At 46.6% G+C, this 17,933-nt stretch overlaps 1 protein-coding gene across 1 annotated transcript in view; it reads right to left on the bottom strand.

Annotated features, from left to right (window-relative positions):
• The window catches only part of camk1da (calcium/calmodulin-dependent protein kinase 1Da), a 176,640-nt gene extending 167,081 nt beyond the window's left edge, over window positions 1–9,559 (bottom strand). The window contains exon 1 of the mRNA XM_011473673.4: window positions 9,191–9,559. Coding sequence (XP_011471975.2) covers window positions 9,191–9,288 — 98 coding nt within the window. The 5' untranslated portion in view covers window positions 9,289–9,559. The remainder of the gene's footprint in view (window positions 1–9,190) is intronic.
• Window positions 9,560–17,933: the final 8,374 nt, after the last annotated feature.

Consider the following 17,933-nt stretch of genomic DNA (forward strand, 5'->3'; position numbering starts at 1 on the left):
ACAAAAACATACAACCTTTGTGGCTTTTCAAGCGTCAAAAATACGTTTTTCTGAACAGTCTGCGGTAAAAACGGACTTTTGCTGCTCTGTAGATGAACCAATTAAACCGTTATAAACTATAATTTGAGACAGAAAATGTCAAATATTTAGAGAAATGTTAGTTGCGGTCTTGTTGCATTCACCCAAACACGGGTGCATCATGCACACAGCTGTCCGACAGCAGCACAGACACAACCGGCTCTCAGCTCAGGGCCGTTATAAGCTGGATGTGGTCGCAGCGGGCTTAAAATAGAGCGTTGATCCGATAATGGACTAAAGTTTATGGTCATTAATACTCAGAGGTCTGGACACATGGGTCAGTGTGTGTACAGACATTCGTGCAACCCTTCCCTTGGATGTGTTTCACATCAAAAGTGGTTAAAGATGAGGAGGGTTGTGACAGACAGGAATGTGAGAGTTGAGCTGAAATCTGTGGGAAATGATGAGAAGCTAAACAGAAATGCACAGAACTCGACGGGGGAGCAGCTATGGAAACCTGCTGGGAAAAGACCGCTCTACCTCAGAGCCACGGCCGCCGTCTAAAATGAGAGTAAACTGATGGGAAACATGATGGTCCCAAACATGACCAGAACACTGGCATTCAGTGTTGGATCCATGTCTTCATGTCTTCTGGTTTGCTGCTTGAACATTTCTCCAGAAGACTTTTTTGGTCAAGTTTCAAACAACCTAAACTTCAGTGTGTTTTCTGAAAAACAACTTATGATATCAGTGGTGATACTTTCCCCTCTGCCATACCTGCTTATTGGATTCAACATCTGGTCCTTACCTCCTCCTGCCACGGTACCGCCCCCTTCTATCGGCACAGCTGCCTCGCCACAGATGGGAGAGGCTGCCAGAGGAACTCAGACATTCACCAACCCTATACAAGTCCAAACCATTGACTCTATATGAGAACTGGACCGATAAGTGTGACATAACTCATATAAAATGACTTACTTCTGGTTTATACTAATCAGGTCAATTCAGTCACTATTTTTCCCCCCAATAAAAACTTTGCCATTATGGTGTCAGACGTCATTAATTAATAGGCAGTGATTAGTCCAAGTCATCTCGAATGGCAACCATACAAGCATGTTGGAAGGCCACACTCTTAAAAACAACACCACATACTATTGCTTGGTATGCTTGGTCAGTTTATCACTTGAAAAATGTGGAGAAAAAAAGAGGATTATTGAGAACATTTAAAAAAAAAAGTTCAATAAAGTTCATTGTGTCTATGAGATTAACTGAATTCTTAGGTTCTATTTGTTATCAGACATGGTTTGTGTTTGTCACACACCTGACAAGCTTTGGCGGAATCACTTCCGCCTTCGTCATCCAATGACGACTCTGACGGATGCTAAAAAAAAAGGCATCAAGAATGGTTATTCTGACCAAACTCATGGGAAAACTTGGGATTTTGGATTCTTAGAGCCAACTTCCTGTTTGGAACCCTCCAAACAGGAAGTTGTTACTCAGTCCAATTCTCATATACGGTCAACGGTCCAAAACTGAAATGTAATTTTTTTCTGCTGCCTTTACCATAAAAATGATAAATAACAGTCCTCACCGTTTTATTTTAAGAACTTTTTATGTTTTTCTTTTCATTTATTCTTCCTGCCTAAACGGTGGCATTTCTGTAAAGCTCTTTAAATGATCTGTATGTACCATTAAAACTGCCTCTGTGTCTTTTAGAGCCTCTGTGAAACCTAAGAGTGTGTGTATTTTTAAACGACGTGCAAAGACCTGGCATGAAGAAAATCTGGCGCAGATGAAGGTGAGATAATCCCGATAACAAGAACTATCATTAGCGTATGAAAAAACTGGCTTTTAAATGTGCAGCCTTTAGCTTGAATCCGTACGCACATTGATGCACACGCTGATGAAGTTGGCTTTGTCACATAGCTAACAATCACCCTTTGTTCTATTTTTATGATCCTATTTATAACGAGAATAAAAGCAACTTCCAAGTCTGCATCAGAAAATAATGGCAACGCAACTCTCCACCGTCAGGAGACGAGATAAAGACAGAAGAACAGAGGGATGGGTGGTGAAGTAGACATTAAGAGGGGACAAAGGGAGGCATGGAGACCTGGAGGGGGTGGACTGTGAAGGCCCAGAAACCGTGGCAGAACAGTGCCAGCTCCAGGGAAGTGGAACATCAATTAAGGGCAGCATGCCCTAGATGACACAGTGACGTTCCCACAATGCACCACCACTGCATCCACTTCACTTTCTGCTGTCGCATGCACACGTTGGCTGCAAAGAAAGAGATGTCAGAGTAGCGTCCAGACAGAACCCGGCGCCACAGTAAGATTTCTTTTTTTATTTTACCAGGAGGACATTGGATCTTCCAAGTAAAGACATTTCCTTATAGACGTCTTTTTATTTTTACACCCAAACCTATTGGACCACGACACACTAAAAGAAAAAACCTTCCCAACTTGGTCTTTATCAAAAACCAACATGTATCTCCTAAACCCGTTTTTGCCCCCTCTGGGCAAAGGCAGGGGGCATCCTGGACAGGTTGCCAGTCGGTCACACCCAAGCACTCTCACATCCACACCTATGGACAATTTGCAGGCACCAATGAACCTATGAAGGACGTTTTTGGACGGTGGGAGGAAGCCGGAGTCCCCGGGGAAAACCCACGCATGCATGGGGGGAACTTGGACTTGGTCACCAGTAAATGGTAAATGGCGTATACTTATATAGCGCCTTTCTTCCTACAAGGACAAAGCGCTTTACAGTCACAGACCCATTCACCCAGTCACACACACATTCACTCACACATTCACACACTGATGGTGGCTCCGCTGCCAAACACAGGCGCCTGCCTACCACCAGAGGCAAGGTGGGGTTCAGTGTCTTGCCCAAGGACACTTCGACTCATGGGCATGCAAGGCGGGAATCGAACCTACAATCTTATGATCATGGGTGGACTGCCCTACCGCTGCACCACAGCCGCCCCCAGTAGGGATGGGTACCGTGCCTCGGTATTGAACCAGCCCCGGGGCCACATTCTTCAAGACCGCAGTATCGTTAAGATCTGACCTGAACGGTTCTGCTATCGGTTCTGGAGAAGTTACTTTTTCGTTTTCTTTTTTTTTTGAGTCCAACAAGCGTTATCTGTCATATTTAACTCACCAAGTCAGTCAATTTTCCGTTAATTAATGATGATATTAATTTCGGTATTCTCGTTGAAGCTGAGAGCTCTGTCTGTCTATTTGTGTACACGGGGGGCGGGGCTGTTGTTCAGACGGCACGCGCCGCGCACGCACACACACAAGACAAGGCAGCGCACACACAGTCTCGTAGGGGACACGTGAGCGCCCCTAGACTAAGAACACCCGTTTCTGCGTAAAATTAATTAATTTTGCGTCAAGGAGCCCCTACTATCCTGTCACCTTGCTGCTACGATGACCGTATGTTGTGCTGTTCGTGTAGATCACGCTGGGGCGGCGTGTTCTACACAAAACAAACAGGTAGAGAGGCGGGGCTTAGATTCACCGCTCATGATTCCAGACCCGTGACACACTATCAGCTGCTTCCTAATACTTAATAATAATTAATGACTAATGATAGTTGTCATCCGTAAAATTAATATAATTTATTGGGTTTACTGGATTTAAACAAAAATAAATAAATAGAAAGGAGGCTGCATCAAAGTGAATTTGTTTCCATCACTTAACCTAACTTAACTCTGGGTGTTTGACAGAAAGAAAAGTCAATTCAAGGTTGTGGAAAATGGACAAAGGAAACATCACGCTCATAAAGAATAAAAATAATTAGATTAAATAATTAAATGAATATCCTGTCTGGAACATTCTCATGTATAAAGTAAAATTTTTTGTTAAAAAAAAACAGTTTTGTTGCATAATGAAATAAAATACTTTATGTTCTTCATTTGTTATTTATTTATTTATTATTCGTCCTCAAAAAGTATAGATAAGAGTACCGTTAAAACCTTAACGATACCCATCCCTAATCACCAGGAAGTGCCACCGTGCAGCCCTAAAAGCACCATTCCAAAGAAGTTTCAAACGTCGCAAACGCGACAAAAACCCGTCATTTTTGTTCCGCCGTATCATTTGTTTTGTTGTGCACCTGTTCACTTCACCGTGATCCCTCCTGCTGAGAGCCCACCTGCTGCTCAGACACGCGTACATGCAAAGAACACACTCCTGGTCGCTCTGAATTATTGAGCAGCGAGCGGCAGGAACGCACAGCAAGGACACTGAGGGGCGGGTAACAAGACACCGAGAGGAGCCGTGTGCACGTCACTGCACACACAGCTGCCATCATAACCTAATCCCCGTGAGGTTTATCCTGTGTTAGGGGACACAAAACACGCCACATATTGAGAGGTAGACCTAAGAGCCAGAGCAGATGATGTGTTTAGGTCAATGTGACATCACATCCTGTCGCATCAACATTCAAGTCAGTGGCAGACCGTCCAAGCATAAGACACGTTTTTTGGACAACAACCGATTTCTGATTGGTCCCAAGAATCTGTTGGTCATTCTGCTGATGCACCGGGTTCAAAGATCCATCAGAACCCGGTTAATGTGTGACTACAGGAGGAAGGGACTTAGACCATGGAGGTCTCCTCACATCCCGTCACCGCCTTTAGGTCATGTGGAGCCACACATTCCCATTCCATCATTCTAACCACAACACAACTTCCCTCAGTTCAAAGGAAGTTTTCCTAATCTGTGTGCAGTTAATCCCAATCGCTGCTTCCCCTCCCAGGGCTCCGATCCAAACAGACACGGCTCATTTCCCCCAGCAGGACGTGTTCGCAGGCGGCCATCTGCGTGAGGAAAGACTCCTCTCACGGAGCGTGAGAGGAGTTTCAATCCACCAAGTGTGTCTGTGTCAGGTTGTCGCTCAGACTGTTGGAGACAACAACCCAACAAGAACACAAACACTGAGTGACGCGACTGTGACTGAACAGCAACAATGACATCAGTTACAGTAGTTTGTGTGCAAACGGGGTTAATCATAAACATAAATAACAACCAATCATGCAGTTTTATAACTTAAACAATTTTAAAAATACTTTTTCAGTTGTTTTTTTAAAAACATAATGACTTCCGTAAGGTGCATATTTAAGCCTAGGTAAAGGGGGGGTGGGACCTGCTAAAAATTATAATCATAAATTATAATCTCTTTCATGTCAATCACAAACACTAGTCGTAGCTCTTCTGCAGCGTCCTACAATACCTGCGGTCATGTAGAAACAGACAAACGTGCGGTTCCGACACCCGCCTGTTTGTATCGTGGCTGTCGCCATCTTAACAGGATATGACATCATCACCCCAAGTGACTAGACAATTAATGGAGGAGTTAGACCCCTGTAGACTTTGACAAACACCTAACAGTAAAATATCAGTGCCTCTGCTTGTGTTGCTAAAAGTGAATTAAATACTCCCCCAGGACAGATTCCTGAATAGTAAGGGAACTCTTTTAGAAAATAAAACCATGTTTCCCTGGAATGAGTGGAAGTTCACTAAGCCCCTAGTGGTCAGGTAATGTGCTGCGGCTGGCTCCAGTTTCTTTTTTGCCTTCAGAAGAGTTTTAATCCGGAAGTAAAGGGTTGCTGTTTGTCTGCAACACAGTTTTAACATCATTTGAGAAAGTCCGACATGCAATTTTACTTGAGTCTTAGGCTGCATGGAGGCTGAATGTGTGGATGATAGATACAGAAAGATGGGATAGCTAGCAGGAAACAGGAACCTACCAAATACATGTTTCTGGGCAGGTACACATCAGGCAGAGCTAACGGGAAGCCTTAGTAGAGCAAAAGCTTGTCAACATTTAGGAAAATTCACTTCTGAAAGCACAACTTTTAGAAAAATATTGCACTATGAAGTACTGTGATATTGTGGAAAATGTTTTAAAAACCTCACTGGTTATATTTGATTTACATCTGCAATTTTTTTTTTTTTTTTTTTTGCAAAGCATAGAACTTCAATATGTCTCTAGTTGCTTTGCCCCACCCTCGTAATTCTAGCCCAATGAGTGAAGAGATCTTTAGTCATGTGGTTTCGTCTACAAGCTTTGGTTGGAAACAGGAAAGGCCGCTTGACGGATGACCAAGCGCAATGTTCAGGACGCCGTCCGGACCAAAAGATCACTCCAGTCTTAGAAAGCTGACACAAAACCAAAAAAAAAAAAACGTTTTTTGCAACTTTTATGTAAAGACGTTGAAAAGAAATGGAATTCCTTAAACTGTCCCACCCTAAAATACGCCACTTTGTTTGTTTTTTTTAACCATTTTTGATGTAAAGTTTTCTAAAGATATCCTTTGAAATGTTTGATTGCCAAGGGGTGGGACTTTCCAACAAGCTCACTCCATAGTGGTTGGAGTGGTTGCCATAGAAACGTTGACTCAGGCCAACTCAGACCAAACCCTGCTCACTGACTGTCTAGCTCCGACATGGTGAAAATAAGGCAAATGAATTGACTGCAATTCGTTGGAGCTGGAGCTAAATCCTTTTCTCTCGACCTCCTAGTCTCTTAAACAGCTGCGTTTCCATAACGCATATGCGGCAAAATGCTGTCAAAATTCTGAAAGTATCGAAAAAAACACAACTTTCGTCATTACACTGTTTCCATTAAATCATAAATGTGGATAAACATAAACCAACTCACGCCATACTTGACTTCATGGCGACGGATGTGAACAACACTTTGATTTACAGCAGTTACACTCAAGTTTCTGCCACAGCACTAGCGCTGGTTGGTGATTTTAGGGCGGAGCTGTGGATCCAACGTTTGATGAGCGCTGGGACGCTGTGGGGCCTGTAGTGGCGTCCGCCGTGCAGCGCCCAACGCAGCCAGTACCTACCAAGAAGTGCGTATTCTATAAGTGTCTCCATTGCAGTTTTGGCAGAATATGTCAATACGCCTCAAAAACGGCCTCCTCCAAGCGCAAAAAGTTGTTTTCAGACAAATGCACGTTTTTTTGAAATTGTGGCGCTTCCATTAGGGGCTGTGAACGATTTATCATCGCAAATCCAATTTGCGCAATTTCATAGTCAATGAAAACGCGGCTGATGACACAAACCTTGATGCTCCGTCTCTAGATGCATCTGAAAGCCATTCAAGAAAGCTGGAGCAGTTCTGTTCCATTTCCGTTTCCCCACAGTTGCTGTTCTGCAGACTAAACACGACAAACACATGAGTCACGTCACTCTTTAGCCTATCAGTAGCCCAGAGACCGGCAACGCCGCAATCCAGTCATGATTGGAACCAAAGTGCCAATCGTTCTACTAAAGAACAGCGCAGACGCAACGGCATGGAACGGAAATGCAAGTTAACAGCAGAGGGTTTATGGAGTGCATGTCCAAAGTGTGGCACAGTGGCCAAATGAAATGTGAAAGTGGCCCATGGTAATCTGCCCCAAAACACCTTTCAGAAAACTTAACAAGCATTGCAGCCAATAATGTTGGCAGCATCAACTATAAGCAAAAGAAACAGCTTTTCTATATTTACCAGAAGATGGAAGCAGCAGGAAAATAATCCACAAACTACATAAAACATTCAATAAAAAGTATTTCCACTTATGACTCGTCATATTTTTCCCTTCGAGCTCATTTTAATCTTCTTTGCTTTGAATTTAAAATCAAATTTTGGGGTTTTGTTGCCACATTTGTTTCCTTTTAATATTTCTTTTCTTCTATTTTAGCTCAATTTTTATTTTATTGAACCAAGAAGCAAAACTGAAGTTAAATTATCACTTCATAAATTACAAATATTGCTATACTCTATGGATTTATATCAGTCTAGAAAAAAAAATATTCCTTTCGTTTTGGCATCACTGTCTTTGGGAAATGCGTAATGGGTGTTGACATATGATCAAGAAGATTCCTCTTCCTCCTCTTCCTCGTGACCAACTAGAAGGACTTCCTGTTTATTAGATATATTATTATTAGATTTTAAAATGTTTTCGAATTTTCATCATCCATTACGCCAAACAAGAGTTTGAGTTACAGATGAAAAGAATAAACGAATCCAACCAGACCGGTTTGTCTGAGGCAAGCAGTTAATGGAATCAAACCGTTATCAAGTCATTTCAAAATAAAATAAATCCAATTGTAACCAATGGTGGAGGCAGGTTCATTTCACTAGAACGCAAAAATGACAAAGTGCATCACAGCAGACAACAAATGTGATGTCATTAAAAACGGATGAGTCCATCATTCCAGTGCAAAGTGTGGAAACCCGTTGAATTTAGTCATGTGACCATCCAGTCTGCTACAATGTTCCAAGAATGGATGTGGACAAACAACAGTGGGCTGAACTTAAGGAGACTAAAATGTGAATGGATTTAACATTCATTCTAGTTTACGCGTTGGTTTGGACACATGTATTTATATGTATCCAGGTATTTATCTGAGTCACACTGGTCGACGTTTTGGCTAAACATCCAAATTCGGCCAGTGGATTTGATCGTTCAGAACAAACCAAAATCCACTATGAATCCAGTCGTCAACCACAAATATGAATAGAACCGTCGGTAAACTGAATCATTACACCCCAAATAAACTGTTTCTGACACTTATGGATTTATTAAACTCATTATTTGAAAATATAACAATAAACGACTTGCTTTTTTCACTAATTTCATTTGGCTGGGTTTTTATAAAAATAAATGTATTGATTTCAAATTGATGTTTATATTGAAAGCCTGGGGAAGATTTACTTTTGAAGTCATTTTTGTACTTATTTCCAGGATAAAAACTGTTTTCAGTAAGTTTATTTGTGAAATTAATGATACTTGGATTCTGTTTAAATAAGTACTTTCTTTAAAAAAAAAATTCTTACTACAAAAACCAAATGGATATTTTTCTGGGGGGGGGGGGGTGTTGAATTGAATGGAGTTGATAAGAAATCGACCGGATTCGGTGTTTAGGCGGTAACGGCCAGCCTAAACTTTCGCTGCCGCCGTCATGAAGCGTCACGCGGCGACACGGTCCCCGGAGGGACGGACACGGTCCCCGGAGGCACCGCGCGCCCGGTCAGGGATGGATGCGCCCGCCGGAGCGGCGCGTGCCTCCTGCGGCGTCAGGTGCAGGGTCAGCCCCTGATGCGACAGCCTCCCCGCAGGCGCGAGCCCGCCACGTGGGCGTGCAGCAGTACTCACGTTCCGAGGACTTCTTTGAAATCGAAGATCTTCTTGATGTCGTCGACTTGTTTTTTCCACGTCCCTACTCCGCCGGTGTCTCCGTTCTCCCGGGCCATGTCGCTGCTGCTTCAGCGGCTCGAGTCCGCCTGCCGCCGGGCTGCGCGGGGGACGAAGGGATGCGGGGGGAGAATGTGACTGAGAGAGGGGAAAACGGGGAGAAGAGTGTTCGAAACACGGGAGCTGAGCTGCGAGTCGGACGCGTGGGGAGTCCCGGTGCTCGGTGGTTCGGTGCAGCAGGACCATGTGAGTCCTCCTGCTGCAGGTTACCGCGTCCCTGCTGCCTCCCGCCTCTCTGGAAACTCAACAACAGTAAGCTCGACGGGCCATGGCGGCCTTTCCGCCTGCGCCTGTCAAAATAAAAGCCTCTCAGAACGAACCCTATGCCCAGGTTCCTTCAACACAACAAAAGCTCATAAAAAACAGATGAGAAAACTGTCTAGTGCCATGTATTAAAACAATTATGTACGACAGAATCACCACAGGCCCACCATAAACTAAAAAGAATAAATACATTTATGAGAATAAACTTGTGAAATTATGAGGGAAAAGGCAATTTACAAGGAAAAGCCATGTTTTTTTCAGTGTAGTTGATCGTGTGAGCCTCCATCTCTATCACGTGCCGACTAAGTCTATCAGTGCATCCATTTCTGTATTTATTTTTTCATCACACAGGGTATCAGAAGGCAGCTGTTTCTCATTGACTCCCTAATTAAAAATCAGAATTTACACTAAAAAACAGATGTTTTTACAGTCTGCTCTCATGGATGTTTTTTTATGTATATTTCTTTTTCTCTAACCATGACAACTAAGTGTTTTAGTGAGCGCCTTTGCTTTGACTGCTGCTCAACCCAGATGAGAAGAAGAAAGTGAATGGCTAAATGTTGGGATTGTTTTTTTAAATTTTATTTGTATTTTTAATGTTATTTGAGTTGTAATTGCAACTATATAAGGAAGATCTTTTTTATTAGCAGGTGGTTGGACTCGACAGAGCTTCAGATTTGGGTGGAGTTGGGTGAAATAAACTATTATTTCTGCAATAAGTTTGATACATCTGTGGGATTTTTGTTGTTGCACTGTCTACAATCAGTGTTCAAAATAAACCAATAAATCAAGTCAAATGGCAAGGTGTGTGTGTGTGTGTGTCAGTGATTATGACAATGCTGCAGCAAAACCACTCCTTTAATGAAAAAAGAACAAAAGATCTGAACGAAAGCATCACAGGTCCAAGAAAGAATGAGAAATTTTCCCTTTTTGTTTTAAAATAATAATTTTATTATGTAAATAATAAATTGAAAAGTTGCTATGCTGAAACTCAGAAAATATGTTAAAAAATACGTCTCTTGAATGAAATTAAAAATATCTACTAAAAACAAAATAATCATAAGAATTGAAGGTTTACAGTCGTCACATGAACGTCAACACTGACGCCAACGCTCCGGCGTTTAAGGGCTGACGTAAGTCAGACTCTAAAAGTGCTCATTCTGAAATCCTTACTCCAAAGTTTAATCACGTGCTCTTGAGCTTTACCATCCCTTGGGATAACCTCATTTATAAAATTTCAAGCAGGTGTGTGTTATTTTGAAAATAAAATGAAAGACTTCCGGTTTGGGGTACCTGGCTTATCTGTAACTTGACAGAAAACCTGATCTCACCTGCAATTGTCTGCGCGGCGTTAATTGGTGCGCGTGCCAGAATTAGGGATTTCCCCCTCTTTGATCTTACCTTTAATGTTTCTTTTTTTTTTTTATTTTATAACCTATCGAAATTACATTCCGTGTGTGATGCTTTGTTTGTTTGTGTGCTGTTCGGGGGGACACTGCGCGCGCATCCCGCCAAAGTCCGACCGGAGGCACGGGGCAGTAAATTCGCAATGCGCCAACTTGTGTCCACAATCGTCGCGGGGGTTCCCGGGAGGAGACGGAGCTGGGACGGGAGTGTGTTGCAGCCCGGGCTGCTCATGAGTATTCTGCCGGCAAACTACTGCAGCTCTTCCTCGGCTGCAACCAAGAAAAACCTCCCCTCTCCTTCCTCTTCCCTCCACCTCCATCCTCTTCATCCTTTAACGTGAGTCAGCAAGCGTGCCCCCCCCTCCCTCCCTCCCCTCTGACTACACAGCTTCAGAAGAAAACAGGGGATGATAATATACAGAATAAAGGTCAAGAAAGACATTATTTTATCTTAACATCAATCAAAGCCATGAAAACATTGATTTTCATATGTTTTTGTGGCGTTTTTCTGATGATGGAGGACATAGGTAAAGAAAATTAAGATCCAAAATGCATTTCTGAATGCATAATCTCTTATATTCACTAAGAACAAAAATTCGTGGCGTGACATTATTGAATGACTTGAGACAAATATTTACAGCTGTAATGCTATGTATGCAGTCGTGCCTTCTCCAAATATTTATAAAGAGCGTCTCTCTTCAAGCGGAATTTGACACCCTGAGGACATATCGTACTACTGAGCTAATGCTTCAGTCCAGTTTTTTGAGCATGGAGATAAAGCAAGTAAACTTTTGGGACACCAAATTAGACAGGTTTCAGCCTCGCGGCAAATCTCAAAAATTCAAACCCCTTGGGGTTTTACTACAGAGCCTGCTCAGATTAACCAAACTTTTAAAGAATTTTACGAAACATTATACACGCCTGAAGCTACACCAACAGATGGGCCTTGACTATTTTTTTTTTCCAACATTGAAAGATGCCATTTCATTTCAGGACCATTTCAGTGTCAGAAATTAGTACAGCAATTCTGTCTCTCCAAGCAGGTAAATGTCCAGGCCCTGATGGCTATCCTTCAGAAGTTCATGGATTAGTTAGCTCCGCTGTTATTAGACATGTATAATGAGGCATAAACTGAGGGGATGCTACCTCAGACACTTAATCAAGCCATTATTTCTCTGATTTTGAAGAAGGAAAAAGACCCCCTCTGTCATGATCAAACTCTATGGAGACCCAGATGCTGGAACCCGGAAGAAACTCAGGAGACGAGGCAGAGTCAGAAGTTTTAATCTGAGAGGGGATGAGAGTCGTGGACCAAGAGGAGCGCCGAGGACGGCATGGACAGTCAGTGATGAAGGTGGAGCGCCGAGGACGGCGTACACAGCCTGTGACGAGGTGGAGCGCCGGGGACGGCGAGCACAGTCTGGAGCGAGTGGTGGAGCCCGAGGACGGCGTAGACAGCCTGTGACAAGGTGAAGCGCCGAGGACGGCGAGCACAGCTTGGAGCGAGAGGTAGAGCCAAGGACGGCGAAACAGGAACGAGGCAAGGAACCAGCGTGACCAGTGGTGAGATGACCTGAAGGCATGAGACAAGGGTAATTACAAGGCTTCGAATTTGCTAGAGCGAAGTTAGTAGACCTGAGGCCAGACGTAAGCACCGGAGTGAGTATAACGGACTGGCGTAGTATGCTGGGATGGATCTCCTTAAGAAGGTCTGCCAGGTGATGAGATGATGCAGGTCAGCTGGTTCCAATGAAGGAGCAGGGAGGGGAGGGGTAGCAGCCGGAGGCACCGTGACAGTACCCCCCCCCTCAACGACCGCCTCCAGGCGGTCCGGGACGACGATCCGGGTGGGCCCGATAGAAATAGTCTATGAGGGTCCGGTCCAGAATGAGGGAGCGGGAGATCCACGAGCGCTCCTCCGGACCGTAACCCTCCCAGTCCACCAGAAACTGGAACCCGCGCCCCCGGCGACAGACGTCCAACACCTTGCTGGCGGTGTAAGCAGGCGCGCCGTCAATGACCCGGGCGGGCGGTGGGGAAGCGGACGGCGGGCACAATGGACTCTCCTGGACGGGCTTAAGCTGTGAGACATGAAAAGTGGGGTGTACCTTAAGCGCTGCAGGGAGCCGCAGCCGCACACAGGAGGGGTTAATGACCCTCTCGATGGGGTATGGTCCAATGTAGCGTGGCGCTAGCTTGCGGGAAGTGGCTTGGAGGGGTATGTCCCGAGAAGAGAGCCAAACCCGCTGTCCAGGCTGATAGGGGGGACTCTCCACCCTGTGGGGATTAGCGATAAGGCAGTTCCTCTCTTTGGTACGAAGCAAGGCAGCCTTAGCCTGAGTCCAAACGCGCTGGACGCGCCGAAGGTGATGCTGGACAGAGGGAACCGCCAAATCCAGCTCCTGATAAGGAAATAAGGGTGGAGAGTATCCGAGGGAGGCTTCAAACGGGGACATACCGGTTGCAGAGGACGGGTGACTGTTGTGGGCGTATTCGATCCATACGAGAAAGGATGACCAGTTGGAAGGGTTCTGGGCGGCCAAACAACGAAGAGCAGCCTCGAGCTCTTGGTTGGCGCGCTCCGTCTGTCCGTTGGATTGAGGATGGTGACCGGACGTAAGGCTAACCGTGGCACCCAGAGCAGAGCAGAAAGCCCGCCAGACCTGGGAAATAAACTGGGGTCCGCGATCAGAGACGATGTCACTGGGAATGCCGTGGTGTTTGAAAACCTCTCGAACCAGAATGTCCGCCATTTCGGTGGCAGTGGGCAGCTTAAGAAGGGGAATGAAATGGGCGGCCTTGGAAAAACGGTCGATAACGGTGAGGATGATGGTGTGTCCCTGAGAGGCCGGCAACCCAGTGATGAAGTCCATAGCTAGGTGAGACCAGGGGCGTTGAGAAACAGGCAAGGGGCGAAGGAGACCTGCAGGCGGCAAGTTGGACGACTTGGAACGGGCGCAGACGTCGCAGGCCGCCACGAATTCCCTAACGTCCCTATTCATGGAGGGCCAGAAAAAATGGCTCTGCAGGAGTCTAAGGGTCCTATGGATACCACCATGACAAGCCATACGTGAAGTATGGCCCCAGACCAGGACGTCCGAGCGGAGAGAGGAGGGGACGTATAGGGTGCCGGGCGGCGCCGGATGATGGTCAGGTTCCTCTCCCTGGGCTTGGATGACCCTGCTCTCGATGTCCCACGTCAAATTTCCCATGATATAAGTGGGGGGGATGATGTAGGAGCTCTCCCGATCGCTTTCAGAACTGTATATGCGTGAAAGGGCGTCAGGCTTAATGTTTCTGCTGCCCGGTCTGTAGGTGATCGAGAACCTGAACCTATCAAAAAAGAGGCACCAACGGGCCTGACGCGAGTTTAGGCGTTTGGCCGTACGTAGGTAGGCGAGGTTTTTATGATCCGTCCAAACGATGAACGGATGCTCAGCCCCCTCGAGCCAGTGACGCCACTCCTCTAGGGCGAGTTTAATGGCGAGGAGTTCCCGGTTACCTACGTCATAATTTCTCTACGCCGCGGAGAGCTTCCTGGAAAAGAAAGCGCAGGGTTTTAGCTTTCCTGAGGCTTCCTCTCGTTGGGAGAGAACCGCTCCCACACCTGAATCAGACGCGTCGACCTCGACGACGAACTGCCGGAGGGGGGTCAGGCTGTATAAGGATGGGAGCGGAAGTAAAGAGGCGCTTGAGCTCGGTGAAAGCGGATTGAGCTTCGGGGGTCCAGATGAAGGGTTTATTAACGGAGGTGAGCTGAGTCAACGGGGCGGCTATGCTGCTATAGCTACGTATGAAGCGACGGTAGAAATTCGCGGAGCTGAGGAACCTTTGAAGCTGTTTTCGGGAAGTTGGAGGTTCCCAACTGGTGACGGCCGTGATTTTGGCTGGATCGGGACGAATGTTTCCTGAATCTATGATGAAACCTAGAAATGAAATGGTGGGTAGGTGAAACTCGCACTTTTCGGCTTTAACATACAGTCGGTTCTCTAAAAGCCGTGAGAGAACCTGACGGACATGGTGGGTGTGTTCATCCAGATTGCGTGAATAAATAAGGATGTCGTCAAGGTACACAAAGATGAAGCGGTTCAAAAAATCACGAAGAACGTCATTAACGAGATTCTGGAAAATGGCAGGGGCGTTGGTGAGCCCGAAGGGCATCACTAAGTACTCTAAATGACCGAGTGGGGTGTTAAAAGCGGTTTTCCACTCGTCCCCCTCCTTCATGCGAACCAAATAATAAGCGTTACGGAGGTCCAACTTGGAAAAAACCCGAGCTTCTTGAACAGAATTTAGAGCAGAATCAATGAGCGGAAGGGAATATTTATTCTTAATGGTAATTTGATTGAGGTCGCGGTAATCGATGCACGGGCGCAAAGTTTTGTCCTTCTTCTGGATGAAGACGAACCCGGCACCGACCGGAGAAGATGAGGGGCGAATATGACCAGCCGAGAGGGCTTCCTGGATATATTTCTCCGTGGACAATTTTTCAGGGCCTGATAAATTAAATAGCCTCCTCTTAGGCAGCGTAGCGCCTTTAACTAGTTCGATGGAACAATCGTACGGCCTGTGGGGAGGAAGAGAACCAGCCCTGGTCTTACTGAAAACGGTCCTAAGATCGTGATAGCACGGAGGTACTTTAGAAAGATCGATCTCCTCAGGATCTGGATCACAACAAGGAGAAACCGAGGGTATGGCGGAACGAAGACAATTAGCCATGCAGGTAGTGCTCCAGTTGGTAACATGGAGATTAACCCAATCGAACTGGGGGTTATGAGCGCGAAGCCAGGGAAACCCTAGAATGATGGGAGACTGGGGGGTTTTGGTAATTTAAAACTGAATGAGTTTGTGATGATTACCAGACGTGATGAGACGAACGGCCTTAGTACGGTGGGTTATGTGAGTGAGGACCTGACCACCCAATCCGGCCGCCCAGAGCAGGGATATCCAAAGGTTCTGTGGGGAGGTTAAGCTCAGAAACAAGACAGTCAATGAAACTCTGCTCAGCTCCAGAGTCAATAAGGGCTTTACCTTCAAAAATACTAGAAGAAAAACTTAACAGGTAAATAAAGAAAAAGTCTCTCGGTGGAGAGAGAAGATTGACCCGCCCGTGGCCTGCCTTATAACGGGGGGTTCGGGAGTTTAAACGAAGCTTACACTGATGAACAAGGTGACCGGCTTGGCCACAGTAGAAACAGGTCCCCTCCTCTCTTCGCCTCTGCCGCTCCTCGGGGGTAAGCTTAGAATGGCCAATCTGCATGGGCTCCTCTGCAGAGCGTCCAACTGAATCGTGGGAGACGACATGAACGAAGTTAGCGGCTGGAGAGGAAGAGGGAGAATTAGAATTAGTCTCCTTGTCTAGGCGGGAGCGTTCCGCCTGACGTTCCCATAGGCGAACGTCGGAACGTAAGGCTGCTGTCACGAGTTCCTCAAATGAGTTGGCTTCTGGCTGAGAGCATAAATGATCCTTGATAGAGTCACTGAGGGATTGATAGAACACCCCTTTAAGGGCTACATCCGGCGAGCCCGCCTCGACCGCTTGAATCCGAAAATCAATCAGATGGTCACTCACGGATCTGTGGTGTTGTTTTAGGTTTAGCAGTCGACAGGTAGCCTCCTCCTCCTTGCGGGATTGGTCGAAAACCAGTCGAAATTCTCCTAGAAAGCGTTCGAAAGAGGTTTGATAAATGGGATTAGCAGTCAGATAAGCCTGCGCCCATCGAAGCGCCTTGCCTCGAAGAGCATTCACAATAAGAGTGATTTTGCTGTTGTCTGCCTGGTAATGACGAGGAGCCTGTTGAAAAATCAAATGACATTGGAGGAGGAAACCTCCGCAAGCTCCTACGTCACCCAGGAAGCACTCGGGGAGGAGCCGGATGTTTTCGTTAGCATTGCTATCCGTAGCAGGGACCGGACTAGCGGCGGCGGCCACCGTGTTGCCGGCAGTGACGGTCGGGGGTCTTTGGCTAGTTAGCTCCATCAGAGTCTGACCGATACTGTCCAAACGACGAGAAAGGTCCTGCTGGGCGACCGCCATCTGATTTAAGGATTCCGCTTGTCGCCCTAGAGCGACGCCTTGGTGGGTGACGGCCAGACGGAGTCCTTCCGGGTCAGCTGGGTCTGGGTATTGGCCAGTCCGTTCTGTCATGATCGAACTCTAAGGAGACCCAGATGCTGGAACCCGGAAGAAACTTAGGAGACGAGGCAGAGTCAGAAGTTTTAATCTGAGAGGGGATGAGAGTCGTGGACGAAGAGGAGCGCCGAGGACGGCGTAGACAGTCAGTGATGAAGGTGGAGCGTCGAAGACGGCGTACACAGCCTGTGACGAGGTGGAGCGCCAGGGACGGCGAGCACAGTCTGGAGCGAATGGTGGAGCCGAGGACGGCGTAGACAGCCTGTGACAAGGTGAAGCGCCGAGGACGGCGAGCACAGCCTGTGACGAGGTGGAGCGCCGGGGACGGCGAGCACAGTCTGGAGCGAGAGGTGGAGCCAAGGACGGCGAAACAGGAACGAGGCGAGGAACCAGCGTGACCAGTGGTGAGATGACCTGAAGGCATGAGACAAGGGTAAGTACAAGGCTTCGAATTTGCTAAAGCGAAGTTAGTAGACCTGAGGCCAGACGTAAGCACCGGAGTAAGTATAACGGACTGGCGTAGTATGCTGGGATGGATCTCCTTAAGAAGGTCTGCCAGGTGATGAGATGATGCAGGTCAGCTGGTTCCAATGAAGGAGCAGGGAGGGGAGGGGTAGCAGCCGGAGGCACCGTGACAGTACCCCCCCCTCAACGACCGCCTCCAAGCGGTCCGGGACGACGATCCGGGTGGGCCCGATAGAAATCGTCTATGAGGGTCTGGTCCAGAATGAGGGAGCGGGAGATCCACGAGCGCTCCTCCGGACCGTAACCCTCCCAGTCCACCAGAAACTGGAACCCGCGCCCCCGGCGACGGACATCCAACACCTTGCTGGCGGTGTAA

This window comes from Oryzias latipes, chromosome 23 (genome assembly GCF_053564925.1).
Source record: "Oryzias latipes strain Hd-rR chromosome 23, Olatipes_Hd-rR_3.1".
In the NCBI taxonomy this organism is placed as follows: Eukaryota; Metazoa; Chordata; class Actinopteri; order Beloniformes; family Adrianichthyidae; genus Oryzias; species Oryzias latipes.